This window comes from Bos taurus, chromosome 2, assembly GCF_002263795.3.
Source record: "Bos taurus isolate L1 Dominette 01449 registration number 42190680 breed Hereford chromosome 2, ARS-UCD2.0, whole genome shotgun sequence".
Taxonomy (NCBI): domain Eukaryota; kingdom Metazoa; phylum Chordata; class Mammalia; order Artiodactyla; family Bovidae; genus Bos; species Bos taurus.
Window position 1 is genome coordinate 119,439,473 of NC_037329.1, and position 12,578 is coordinate 119,452,050.

General features: G+C 44.6%; 1 protein-coding gene across 1 annotated transcript in view; it reads right to left on the bottom strand.

The window, feature by feature from the left end:
- Positions 1-4,202: 4,202 nt before the first annotated feature.
- The window catches only part of PDE6D (phosphodiesterase 6D), a 55,070-nt gene continuing 46,694 nt past the window's right edge, over positions 4,203-12,578 (bottom strand). The window contains exons 2-5 of the mRNA NM_174420.2: positions 8,676-8,764; positions 8,019-8,144; positions 6,966-7,071; positions 4,203-4,785 (exon numbers count right to left, since the gene is read on the bottom strand). Of these exons, the coding sequence (NP_776845.1) occupies positions 4,704-4,785; positions 6,966-7,071; positions 8,019-8,144; positions 8,676-8,764 (403 nt within the window). The 3' untranslated portion in view covers positions 4,203-4,703. The remainder of the gene's footprint in view (positions 4,786-6,965; positions 7,072-8,018; positions 8,145-8,675; positions 8,765-12,578) is intronic.

Consider the following 12,578-nt stretch of genomic DNA (forward strand, 5'->3'; position numbering starts at 1 on the left):
ATCACACCCGGAGGTCTTTGTAGTATCAAGCTTGGCACATCTGGTTCTTACTTTGTTGATGACAGGTTAAAAGAGTGTAAAAAATCTTTCTGTTTGAGTCAAACCTGGCTTTCCAGACTGCTGGCTTACTGCGGGAGCTTGTCAATCCTTGTTTCGGGGTCAAGGGCTGAATGCTGACTTCTTTCCGTTTTTTTCACCTCCTCATTTCAGACATGCTGCCACTGCACTGCTCTGTTTTCTTCAGAGCAAATTGATTACCATCTGAAATTATCTGCTTTCTGTCTCTTCTCATTAGGCTTTCATGGTAGGGACTTTGCTCATCTTGTCCAGCAAGTGTCTCCATCACTTAAAACAGTGTCTGGCACATAAAAAGTGCTCAATAAATATGTGTGGAGTGAATGTATAATGCTTAAAGAATTTGACATGTTTTCAATATATACTAACTAACAACAACAACAAAAAAATCCCAAATTTACCAACATTTTAGGGACAGGGCAGCTGGAAGAAAATGAAGAGCCTGCAAAGTAACAAGGAGCAAACACTCAGGAAAGGGGCTCCCAGGACCCCAGCAGGTAAAAAGCAAGAAGGGCTTGACGGGGGCAGGGGCTCAGTGGAGTTCTCTGATGCCTCAGAAGAGGTGGCCACAGGCCAGGTGAGACAGCAGAGGGTCAAGCAGTAAATGAGAGGCAGGAGTGCAAAGAGTGTGAGGAGATAATTCTGGGGAACTTGACTCTGTGGAGAAAGAAAAGGATGAAGCAGGAGCTGAACTCTATGCAGGACTGAAGGAAAGCCTTTTTTTTTTTTAATTCATCTTTTTTTTAGGGTACCTTGAACATGTTTTGTCGGCTGAGAGTTGAAGGATCCAGAGAAGAGAGGGCTTTCCTGATTTTTTCTGCACTGTGTGTCATCTCTTCCTTTGAATGCCCACCTTGTCCTTTTCTCGTGGCAGGCATTTATAACTGCTCAACTGGAGACGACACTCGGAAATGCAGACCTGTGCTCTCTAACTGGTACACAGTGTGGCCTGAATGGGCCAGATCCCCTCTGCCAGACTGCGCGTCCTCCAACTCCCATGCCCGCCTGGGGCCAGACTCAGGGCTTCACCACATGCCCCATCACAAAAACCACCCAGCACTCTGGCCAGTAACACAGATGGGAAGGTGGACGAGACAGTTGACTCACATCACACAGGAAACCTTAACCAAAACTCTCTAAATAGAAGTCTGTGTTTGAAAGAGTCTCTTAAGTTGCTGCCTCGGGCTCTTGTCCTCCTCTAAAGATGACAAAGTTCCTCTGGATGGCCCCAAGCAACTGGACAGGTCAGAACTTGCACAGGTCAGAATAGGCCACTTGCACAAGTCAGAACTGGGACTGCCTTTGTTCCTTAAGCATGCTGCTTGGAGATCTCAGTTTATCTTATGGTCACCAGTGGACATATTATGTCTCTAATACTCACTGAATGCCAGTATTTTGGATTTAAAAAAAATGTGAAAGTGGGTCAAGCTTTTATTTTGCTTTCCAAAAATGCCTTTTCTCAGCATCAACCTGTTTCCTTCCTTTTTCCTGGACTGTCTTCTCCCTAGCATCCACCCAGGGAAGGCTCTCGGGCCTGGACACATCCTGATGGAGAAAGGACTTCCCAGGGGAGGCTTCTCCACCTGCTTAGACTTCCTTCACTGCCCTGCTCCACTCACCCACCCAGCCAGCACTGTCAGGGAAATACTGTGTTGTATCTGTATCCCTGTTGAAAAACAGGGACAGTGCTGTATTTCAAAGATTGTTCCACAGACCACCTGTAGCAGAATCAGCCGGGGTGCTTCCATAGGCAGGTATCTGGGCCTGATACCCGCTAAGTCATCATTCCTGGGGATGGGCAGATGTCCATAAATGTTAGAGAAACAGTGGCTGTACACTGTGCCAGGTCTGATCTGAATGCATCTCCTTCCAATAACATTTTGTGATCTTTAATATATCCACCCCCAACCCCACACAGATTTTCAGGCATTTGGACGAGCACTCACCCTACAGGGGCTGACCTGAACCCACCAAGGATCCTGGTCCCTGCAGGTCCCGTGTCCTCTTTCTGCCTGGCCTGTACCACCTCCTTTTTCCTCCCACCATAGCATTCAGCCATTCTCCCCATCAGTTCAAGTCCCACCCGTGCTTGGAACTCCTTGATTGGCATTGTTCCCAAAGCACACACTTTTCTTCCTTGTTTGTTTCATGATTTGCTGCTGTTGTTCAGTCACTCAGTCATGTCTCTTTGCAACCCCATGGACTGCAGCAGGGCAGGCTTCCCTGTCTTCTACTATCTCCTGCAGTTTGCTCAAACCCATGTCCATTGAGTCGGTAATGCCATCCAACCATCTCATCCTCTGTCATCCCCTTCTCCTTTTGCCTTCAATATTTCCCAGCATCAGTGTTTTTTCCAATGAGTTCGCTCTTCTCATCAGGTGGCCAAAATATTGGAGCTTCAGCTTCAGCATTAGTCCTTCCATTGAGTATTCAGGCTTGATTTCCTTCAGGATTGACTCATTTGATCTCCTTGCTCTCCAAGGAACTCTCAAGAGTCTTCTCGAGCACCACAGTAAAAAAGCATCAGTTCTTTGCACATGTTCAATATTTCCTGAGCACATGTACCTTGGAGAGATGGCAAGCTTCTAAGAAGGACTGGGCCATGGTTCTTTTTGTTTTTCTCAGAGCAGCTAGCAAAGCAGTGCTAGCTGGGTGGGTGAGTGGGGCAGGGCAGTGAAGGAAGTCTAAGCAGGTGGAGAAGCCCCTTGGGAAGTCTTTTCTCCATCAGGATGTGTCCAGGCCCAAGAGCCTTCCCCGGGGGGATTCTGGGGAGAAGACTCAGTCCAGGAAAAAGGAAAGAGACAGGTTGATGCTGAGAAAAGACAAGGCATTTTTGGAAAGAAAAAGAAAAGCTTGACTCACTTTTATCTTTTTTTTTTTAAATTCAACCTTTGGTATTTAAAAATTAGGTTTTGAAGATAACAGATCTAAGAATGGAGTCATCACTGAAAGATGGAGATACAGTACTAAAAATGTTCTGCTTCTCCCACCCACAGATGCAAACAGGCCCTTTGCGGTAACAGATGGAAGGAGAGCAGGGATCTAGGAGCAGGGGCTCCACCAAGAGGGCCCACTCAGTGTATTTTCCCTCCTCTGGCCTCAGACCTTACTACTTTAGGAACCAGAAAAATTTGCTTAAAAAATTTTTTTTTTGGATGTGGACCATTTTTTGAAGTCCTTTATTGAATTTGTTACAATATTGCTTCTCTTTTAAGTTTGTTTTCTTGGTAGTGAGGCATGTGAGAAGGCATGTACATTGGAAGATGAGGTCTTAATCCCTGGGCCTCCAGGGTAGTCCCAGAACCAGAAGACTTTTCATTGCTGGTATTTTATAAAGGACAGTGAAGGCTACTGATAGTTCACAGGTAAGTTCATAAAAAAGAACCCTTTCTTGTTGTTCTCTGTGTGCGTGTGGTTTTTTTTTTTTAACTCTTTTGGCCACCCTGCTTGGCATGTGGGATCTTAGCTCCCAATCAGGGATCAAACCTGAGTCCCTTACATTGCAAGGCAGATGCTTAACCCCTGAACCACCAAGGAAGTCTCCAGAAGAACCCATTTTAGTTTTCTTTCCATTGTCATACTTAAAAGCACTGCAAATATAACTTCTGCTCCCCTACACGGGCTCCCTCTGATTGCGGTTTTCAACGTCTCCCAGTATCCCTCCTCATCCAGGTACTTCCTCATCACTGTTCTCCAGGTGAGTTTAGGGAGACCTTTTCTTCATTTTGTAACTTCTAGTGTCTCGTTTAGGAAGGTAAGAGTCCTTACTCGACCAACTTAGGACCTCCAACCTCTCTGGAAACCTCTTGAACAAATGCACATTATAAAAGAAGGGGAAAAGTTAAAAACAACAGACAAATGGAGGGCACATGTATGTTGAAGAGAGCCACTAAATACCACATCTAAAAGACAAATGTCAAGGTCATGGGTCTTGCTCAAGTGTGTTGTACGTTCTTGGAAAGCAGTGACTGAAGCACTCAGGAACTGCAAGATCTATCAGTTCTCTCTGGAGCAAAACAGAGCTGTGATCCTACAGTCTGATAAATGTCTTTCTTCCCATCATGGAGCCAGGTTCACATTCCAAAAAAAGGAGAAATGAAAGAAGTGTCATGCTAAAGACGTAGGAATATTTTAATTAACATGTTTTAATTAATTATGTAATAATAATAATATCAGTCTATTTTACAAGTTAAATGTATGAGAATGTATGAAATAGAAACAGTAGGAAAAAACTAAATGTGGGTCAGGAACATGAAGTTTTCCAAAACCAGGGGCCAAAAGAAGATGTGTTGCCTGCAGGGCCCAAGGAGGAGGCAGGGAGGGTGATGGGAACAGCTCGTGGTGTGTGTCTGTCCCTGGGGCTACTCCAGGAAGGAGTCGAGGCATGCCCTCTGCCCTGGTCTGGGACTGGGAGTTTATACTCTGGTCAACGGAAGATGGTGGCTTGAGAGAAAAAAGCCATCTGGTTACCTACACAGAGCTGGTCCCCTGGTGGCTGCAGGTGGGTTTTGCCGTAGAAGGAATCAGGGGTGAAAGTGCCAAAAATCAAAGGTGTAGAGGAAAAAAGTAAACAGTTTCCTCCATCCCCCTAAAAAAATGAATTCTTGAAATGCACACACATTCTTCTCTCAAACGTAGAAAAGCCTCACTCTGGATGTGCTTACGAGAAGATCGTCATCAAAAAACTTTGTCTCTATGATAACATTTCCACTGTAAGTCAGAAGAGAGGGCAGAAGAGTGAGCGTGTTAGCAACAGATTTCATTTCCACAAAGTAGTTTCAATCTAGGTCTACTGGGCCCGTGGACATGCACTCACCTATATAACCTTGGCTTGGGGATATTAAGATCACATGGGATTAGACATCTCACATGACCTTTTAATTTATGTGATGAGGTTCATCTTCTTCAAGTTTAGAAATTATAAGAGGGAGCATGTCTTAACCCACAGTACACCCAAGGCCCTCTGAGTGCTCTGCATGCAGAGGTGCCTATAAATACGACTTTCTGATTCACATGAAAACCTGAGACCGCAGGGGTGGTATCTTTTCTTATAAAACTCACTCTGGTGGAAGCTGTGGGTTGGCCTGTCCTGCATCTTTCTCCTCACTTTGGGTAACAACACTCTGTTCTTCTCTTGGGGGAACCCCTATCTCCAGTCCATGGTCAGTCAAGTGGCCCCTCCCTTGACTGACAAAAAGGCAGGCACAGGATATAATTTGAACCAATCAGAATCTCTCCTCTGAGCAAAATCCTTCCCATGGCTGCTCCTTGAGGAATCCATGATTCCTGCCACCTGCATCCTCTGACTGCTCAGGTCTCAGCCCTACCCTTTCAACTCTGTCCAATAAGCCAGAGTCAGTTTCTGTGGCTTACGGCTCAATAACCCCAAACGATACACCTGTATTGTACGCAGTGTACAATTTCATTCTTCTTGGTGGGTATGTCAGTGTTTCCAAATCAAACTCCTCTTGAACTGAGTTAAAAGCAAGAGTGGTGCTATTCTGGGGTTCTAAAAAGTAAGACAACTTAAATAACCTGAATATATTATCATAGACTTGCTGGTGTTAGCACCTGAAAGAAATCAGGCCTGGCCAAGAAGTCAAGTAAGGGTTAACAAAATCTAAAAAATGCCCATCTACTTATGACACTGTACTTTCCCAGGGTAGTTAATATCTACCAGATGCATTTTTGCTGGTAATTAATTATAAAAACATGGGTAAATAAGGAACTCAAAATCTGACTGACTGATTAAATATAAATTTATATTATTTTAGTTTATACTATTATATAGTTATAGTATTTTATAGTTTATACTATTATGTAAATAAAAATCTATCCAAGATATAAAATAAAAAAACCTCTATTTACAAATTCAATGTGGTTTTCATAAAGGACCTGTTTAAAGAGGTGATCCAATATCACACAATTATCTATCTGTGTACATGATTTGCTACCAGGCAATACTTCTAAAACCTTTAAAAGACTAAAATCTTTTCCCAAGAGAAAATGGTAGGTGGGCAGTGACTGACTGATTTGGGGGACAAAGGACAAACTATTCTTTGAGCAGGAAGCAAATTTATAAAAATGGTAAGTGAGTCTCTGAAAAACTACAATCAAACATTATCCTCTAAAACAGAATTAGGACTTTTCCAGATTCTGCTGAGGGTCAAATGAAGTACAGAGTATCAGGAGTTTGATAGTCAGGAAAGGGAGCAAATTAGCATAGATTTAATTTATGTTATGTGCTAGTTTTCTTCCATACGATCTCATTTTATCCTTACTCTACCTCTGTGAGACAGGATTATTAATTCTCTGTTTAGAGAAAAGAGTAAGGCCCAGAGAAATAAAGTACATAGCCAAGGTTACATTGCTGCTGCTGCTTCTCCTGCTAAGTTGCTTCAGTCGTGTCCGACTCTATGCGACCCCATAGACGGCAGCGCACCAGGCCCCACTGTCCCTGGGATTCTCCAGGCAAGAACACTGGAGTGGGTTGCCATTTCCTTCTCCAATGCATGAAAGTGAAAAGTGAAGGTGAAGTCGCTCAGTTGCGTCCGACCCTTAGCGACCCCATGGACTATAGCCCACCAGGTCCCTCCGTCCGTGGGATTCTCCAGGCAAGAGTACTGGAGTGGGGTGCCATTGCCCTCACTAGTCAGGGTTAATCAGGAATTTAGTCTAAAGGTCTAGTCTGAAGTTTTTAATTCTTTCCACTCTATCATACTGTCTTTTCACGTGACTGAAGCCAGTAAGCTGTAACCTTGGATACCCTGGATACTCTTACCCCTGTTCTCAATCTAGGTTGCCTGCCTGCTGAATGGAACCATGCGTCCCATGTGCCTGGACTTGCTGCTTCAGGACACCTCCACCGTCCCTGCGGCCCGATCACTCACGTTAGCACGCTGGCTGGCATCATCTGGGACTCGGGCGCGGCCTCTATCAGGGACTGCCAGGTGTTTGTTGAGTTAGGGATCACAAAGCCAAACTCGAAGAACCATTCTGAAGGAAGAAGGAAAAGTGGGTGAGCTGGAGCCCTGGGCAGAGTCTTGGGGCTCTGTGTCCCTATCCTTTTGAGCAAGCCTTTTCCTACCCCTGCTGCTAAGTTGCTTCAGTTGTATCTGACTCTTTGCGACTCCATAGATGGCAGCCCATCAGGCTCCACCGTCCCTGGGATTCTCCAGGCAAGAACACTGGAGCGGGTTGCTATTTCCTTCTTCAATGCATGAAAGTGAAAGTGAAGTCGCTCAGTCGTGCCCGACTCTTAGCGACCCCATGGACTGCAGCCTACCAGGCTCCTCCATCCATGGGATTTTCCAGGCAAGAGTACTGGAGTGGGTTGCCATTTCCTACCCCAGGAACCACCAATGAAGCCATCAGAAACCTCCCAGGCCAGAGGCCACAAGAAAGGACATGGAAGCCCCCTGAACCACACCAGAGGTCTGCTCCTATGCTCTGAGATCTAAAGCACTAGGACCAGCAGCATTTTCTTATAAGTAGGCTAGATGTAAATTATACACAGAGGCACAGAACAGGCCTTTTCACTTGTTACTTCAGATCTAAGACACAGAGTGCACTTTTATACTCTTACACATGGTGAAGAAAACTCACTGCAGGGTGCCCTTGCCAGTGGAATCTGTATGTGACAGTATGGAGAGCACTGTACCAGGGCCTAACCAGCAGCTTCCTCGTGACCACATCACTGAAAAGCCAGCACCACCCCCAGGCCCTCCAGGGTCGGTAATCCTCTCACTGGGCTCAGAGCCCCTCACAGTTGCCAGCTTTGTTTCTGCTTTTTGCCCAAGCTCCCAATCTCCCAGGGTGTAGGAACCCTATCCAAGCTGAGTTGCAAAATGGATGTTATCAAAGCAGGGCTTTAGTTCCCTGAGTCTTGACTTCTGCCCCTGTCACCCTAAGCCCAGATACGAGGCATGTAGGCAGCAGAATACCTTCCAGACATTGCCCTTTGAAGTAGACTTTTTGTTCCAGGCGGAATTTTTCCATTTGCTCTGCTGAAGAGAAGTTCAGTTCTCGAGACACTGCCTTGCATTTGAGGATTTTCTTGGGAACACGGGCTGGTAAAGAAAAAGAAATACTGAAACCATTTCTGGGAGCTTCTTAGAGATGATTTAGAGCATATCTTATCTATGCTAAATCTCAGAGAATGCCTCGGTAACAGAGTTATACTTTTTGATTAAAGGCAGAGGTCCCAAACTGGTCCAATGCATCTGACTGAAAGATCTTCAAGGAACACCAGATTTAGTGCACCGAAAGGCCTTACCCAGCCCCTCTTATCAGGAAGGAGGCTGAATGGGAGCCTTCTTTCTAGTCTGTCCTGTCGGTTTTAACCCCTTGGTTTTTCTTTTATTTCAGGATGATAAAAAATCAAGATCTTACTTTATATCTTTGGGTATGTTTTAATGCTAAAATTTCAGCAGAGTTGGTTTTGGGAAGTAGGAGAAGGCACTAGAAATCTCAGCATCACGTGGATGGACATGCTGTGCCTGTAGAGGCCTGTCCACTGGTGGTGCTGTGTCAACTCAGCTCCCTGACTCCCCAGGCCTGCTCTGCGTCGTCAGCCCTGTGCAGAAAAGGGTGGAAAGTACCTTCGTGCTCCACGCCAGGGACTGACAGGTCTTCTGTTCCTTGCCAAAGTATCTTCCCTGTCTCAGCATCCCGAAGGTTCATCCAATTTCTGATCAAGTATATTAAGGAAAAAGAAGACCCTAAAGCCGCCTACTTCGTCCTCCAGGTGTCTTAAATGTGCTCCTATTGACTCCTGTTTACTTCTCAGCAAGCTGGCCTGACTGCTAAGTGCCAAGAAAGCAAATATAAATGTGGAAGAGAGTGCAGAAGACATCTAAAGGAAGATGCAGAGACCCAGGGGAGATATTTTTATCTGCAACATGAGAGCTCACAGATGGTACACGTCTAGCAATTGCAAGAAAGAGGTAGAAAATGAACAGTGCAAAATTTTAAATTTTCCAACAGAAACTGACCAGCTGAGATAAAAAGACCTGAAGAAATAGGTATGAGAAAAATCCCAGGACATGACTCATGGAGATAGCCCTACAGTGAAAATCACTGTCCACAAGCGTTACTAACAAATCCAGACCTTTCAAGCAATGCTTTTTTTTGGCTGTGCCACTTAGCTTCTAGGATTTTAGTTCCCTGACTAGGGATTGAACTTGGGCCCAGCAGTGAAAGCATAGAGTCCTAACTACTGCCAAAGAGTTTCCTCAAGTAGCCTTCTTACCCCTTCACAATCAATATAAAGTCATTTATTTTTAAATTGGCAATAAAATTATCAAGTTTATATTTTTAAAAAATGGTACAAAAAACCCTTCACTTTGTATTCCAAATGGTAAGCCCCGGGCCTCAATCTCAGGAAAGCCAGGGTCTGAGATTGGAATTTGTCTGTCCTCCTTGCTGGAGCCTGGCCCGTGAAGGACATCATAGCCACAGGCAAAAGGGAGTCCCCTCGGCTCTGTCCGAGTTAAGTAGCTGCTGCAAAGGAAGCCAATGGGCTGTCTGGGTTAGGCTGTTCGCCTAGCCTGCTGCTGCTGCTGCTAAGTTGCTTCAGTCGTGTCCGACTCTGTACGACCCCATAGACGGCCTCCTACCAGGCTCCTCTGTCCCTGAGATTCTCCAGGCAAGAACACTGGAGTGGGCTGCCATTTCCTCCTCCAATGCATGAACGTGAAAAGTGAAAGTGAAATTGCTCAGTCATGTCCGACTCTTATCGACCCCATGGACTGCAGCCCACCAGGCTCCTCCGTCCATGGATTTTCCAGGTGAGAGTACTGGAGTGGGGTGCCATTGAGACCATTAAAGTCAAAGCTGAGATATCAATCTGGGAGGCTGGCAGGCAGAGACCAGCAGGGAGCCTAAGGAGGTCACATGGGCTCAGCAGTCTTTACACTTACAAATTTCCTAGCTGTTGTTTCCTGCAGGAGAAGTGGGAAGGCAGGGACAAGGGATCTATCAAGTCCATTAACCCGGGAGCAGGAAGAGCTGCTGAGTAGACCTTGGCCTCCTCAAGCTGGGCACAGGACATCCAAAGGTCACGGGGATGATATCAAACTGCTGTGGGATGTTCTCAGGACAAGCCTAGCCTAGGCAGCAAGAGGGGAGAGGCGTCAAGCTTGCCATACCATCTGTTTGCTATGTAGAAAAACCCAGTGGGGACTCACTTAGTCCTCACCCCAACGATCTATGATTCTCTGAGGGCCTGAGCAGAAAACAAGTTTCCCAATGACGTGGGAAGATCACATTTCTATTACAATTCATTGCAAGTAGGCAAATGTCTCTTACTTAATTTTTAGCCTGCGTGCATGCTAAGTCACTTCAGTCACGGTCAACTCTTTGCCACCCTATGGATCTTAGCCTGACAGCCTCCTTTGTCCATGGAATTCTCCAGGCAAGAATACTGGAGTGGGTTCCCCCTGCCTTCCTCCCAACCCAGGGATCAAAAGCACATCTCCCGCATCTCCTGCATTGGCAGGTAGGTTCTTTACCACCATTTTGAGGTTATATAATACCCTCATTTCCAGTTCCCTACTTCCTGAGAGATACATGCATATATGTACATACATGTGACACATAAAAATACATTTGGAACACATAAAATGACTGAATGTTCATAGGTGCCTCAGTCTGAAACATCCCGAACCTGAACTTCAAGCACCTCATCCCTGGTCTACTTTAACATGCCTGGTTATTCTGGGCCTCAAGGCAATGGCCTCACAAACATCACTTTAACAGTAAACAGCCCATTCCCAAGACAGAGACACAGAAACAGTGACCCCACATCTCCAGCATTTACAGATGACTGTCTCAGGTGGCATCTCTTTGAGTCAACATGAAGGAGTACAACATAGACAGAGATGGAAGTTAGCCATCGAGCTGAACACATGAAGAGCTTAACCGAAGGCTGCATTCCAAAGAAGTCAGCTTCCAAGACCAAAATGACCTCTGCTGTTCCCTCCTATTGTCAGGTCAGGGACAATAAGCTGTGAGAACTGGGACCCTGCCCCTGGGACTGCCCCAGTCCCCTGGGATGAAAGACAAAGTTGAGAGATACTTTTAGAAAGAAAAAAAGGCAAAAGGATAGAAAATGAGAGTAAAGATACAAAAACTGGACGCCAGTACAAGAGGCCCAACATCTAGCTAATATAACTTTGAGAAAGAAGAGAAAAAAACAAGGAGAGGAAGTCATCAAAAAAATGAATTCAAGAAAATGTCCCAGATTGAAAAGGTCCAGCAAGGGCCTGAATCGCATCACTGTGAACTTGCAGAACATCAAGGTTAAAAGACAAGCTTCCAGAAGGAAAATGAGTTGTTACCGAAAAGGTCAAAATCAGAATGCATAAGACTTTTCAACAGGGACTCTGGAGGACAGAAAAAAATGGAGCAGTGCCTTTAAAATTCTTAAAGAAATGATTCCTAAAACTAATAAACCTTTACTTTCTCAAGAAACTAATAGTAACACACTCCTTCAAAATGACAGGGAAGACCAAGGAAGAGGATAACATGGAATCCAGGAAGCAAGAGATCTAAAACAAGAAACAGCAAAGGGGTCCTCAGAGTGATGGTGAAGGAGACCCCAAGACAAGAGCTCCTTAACAGGCCTGGAGGGCGACTGGTTCAGGGTCCAGACAAGAGCAAGCCATAACACTCATGGAGACGTTTAAGAAGATGAAATTAAAAACAACAAAAACAAAAAGATGAAATTCATATATCTGATGTGTTTATATGAAAAGAGGGTTGATTCAATTAGGGGAGGTTTGGGGGTCAAATTAGTGAGAAGTATAGAAAATTTAAGCAAATTAAAAAAAACAATTATTAGCATCAGGGAAAAATTAAATGTAGTACTGGAGAAAAGAGTAGTCACAGCATACTACACAGCTTCATCGCAGTGCTGAAAAAGTGATGATAAAAACACAGATCATAGGTTCAACACAATTATCCTGGGAGGATGGGAAAAGAAGAGAATGTGTGTGTGACTAAGAGTAAAGTATTGAGACAGAAAAAAACTCATTTTCATCATGGAAAGTCGATAAATAATGTTTAAAAGGGAAACATTAAGATATAACCACAGTGCACTATTTGGAAATATCAAGATAAACACCAAATAAATCAGTTAGAAAGAAGTGAAAATAGTTTTCTGGAGTTCTTGCCTGGAGAATCAATCCCAGGGACGGGGAAGCCTGGTGGGCTCCTGTCTATGGGGTCGCAGAGTCGGACACAACTGAAGTGACTTAGCAGCAGCAGCAGGGAGTAGAAAATCGCAGTGTGAGCAATGAAATGCTCTTCGTCTTTAGAAACCAGGGAGAACTATGACTCTATGTGAAGTATACATACAACTCTGATAAAAATAAAGACTAAGTTTAAAAAAGATAGTCCCAAGTTTTCATTGTTCAAACAATGAACAAAGCATTAAAGGAAAAGAAAATTAATATTCTTCATGCATGGCTGAGCCTGAAAAAGATGGTTAATATTTGTAAAGA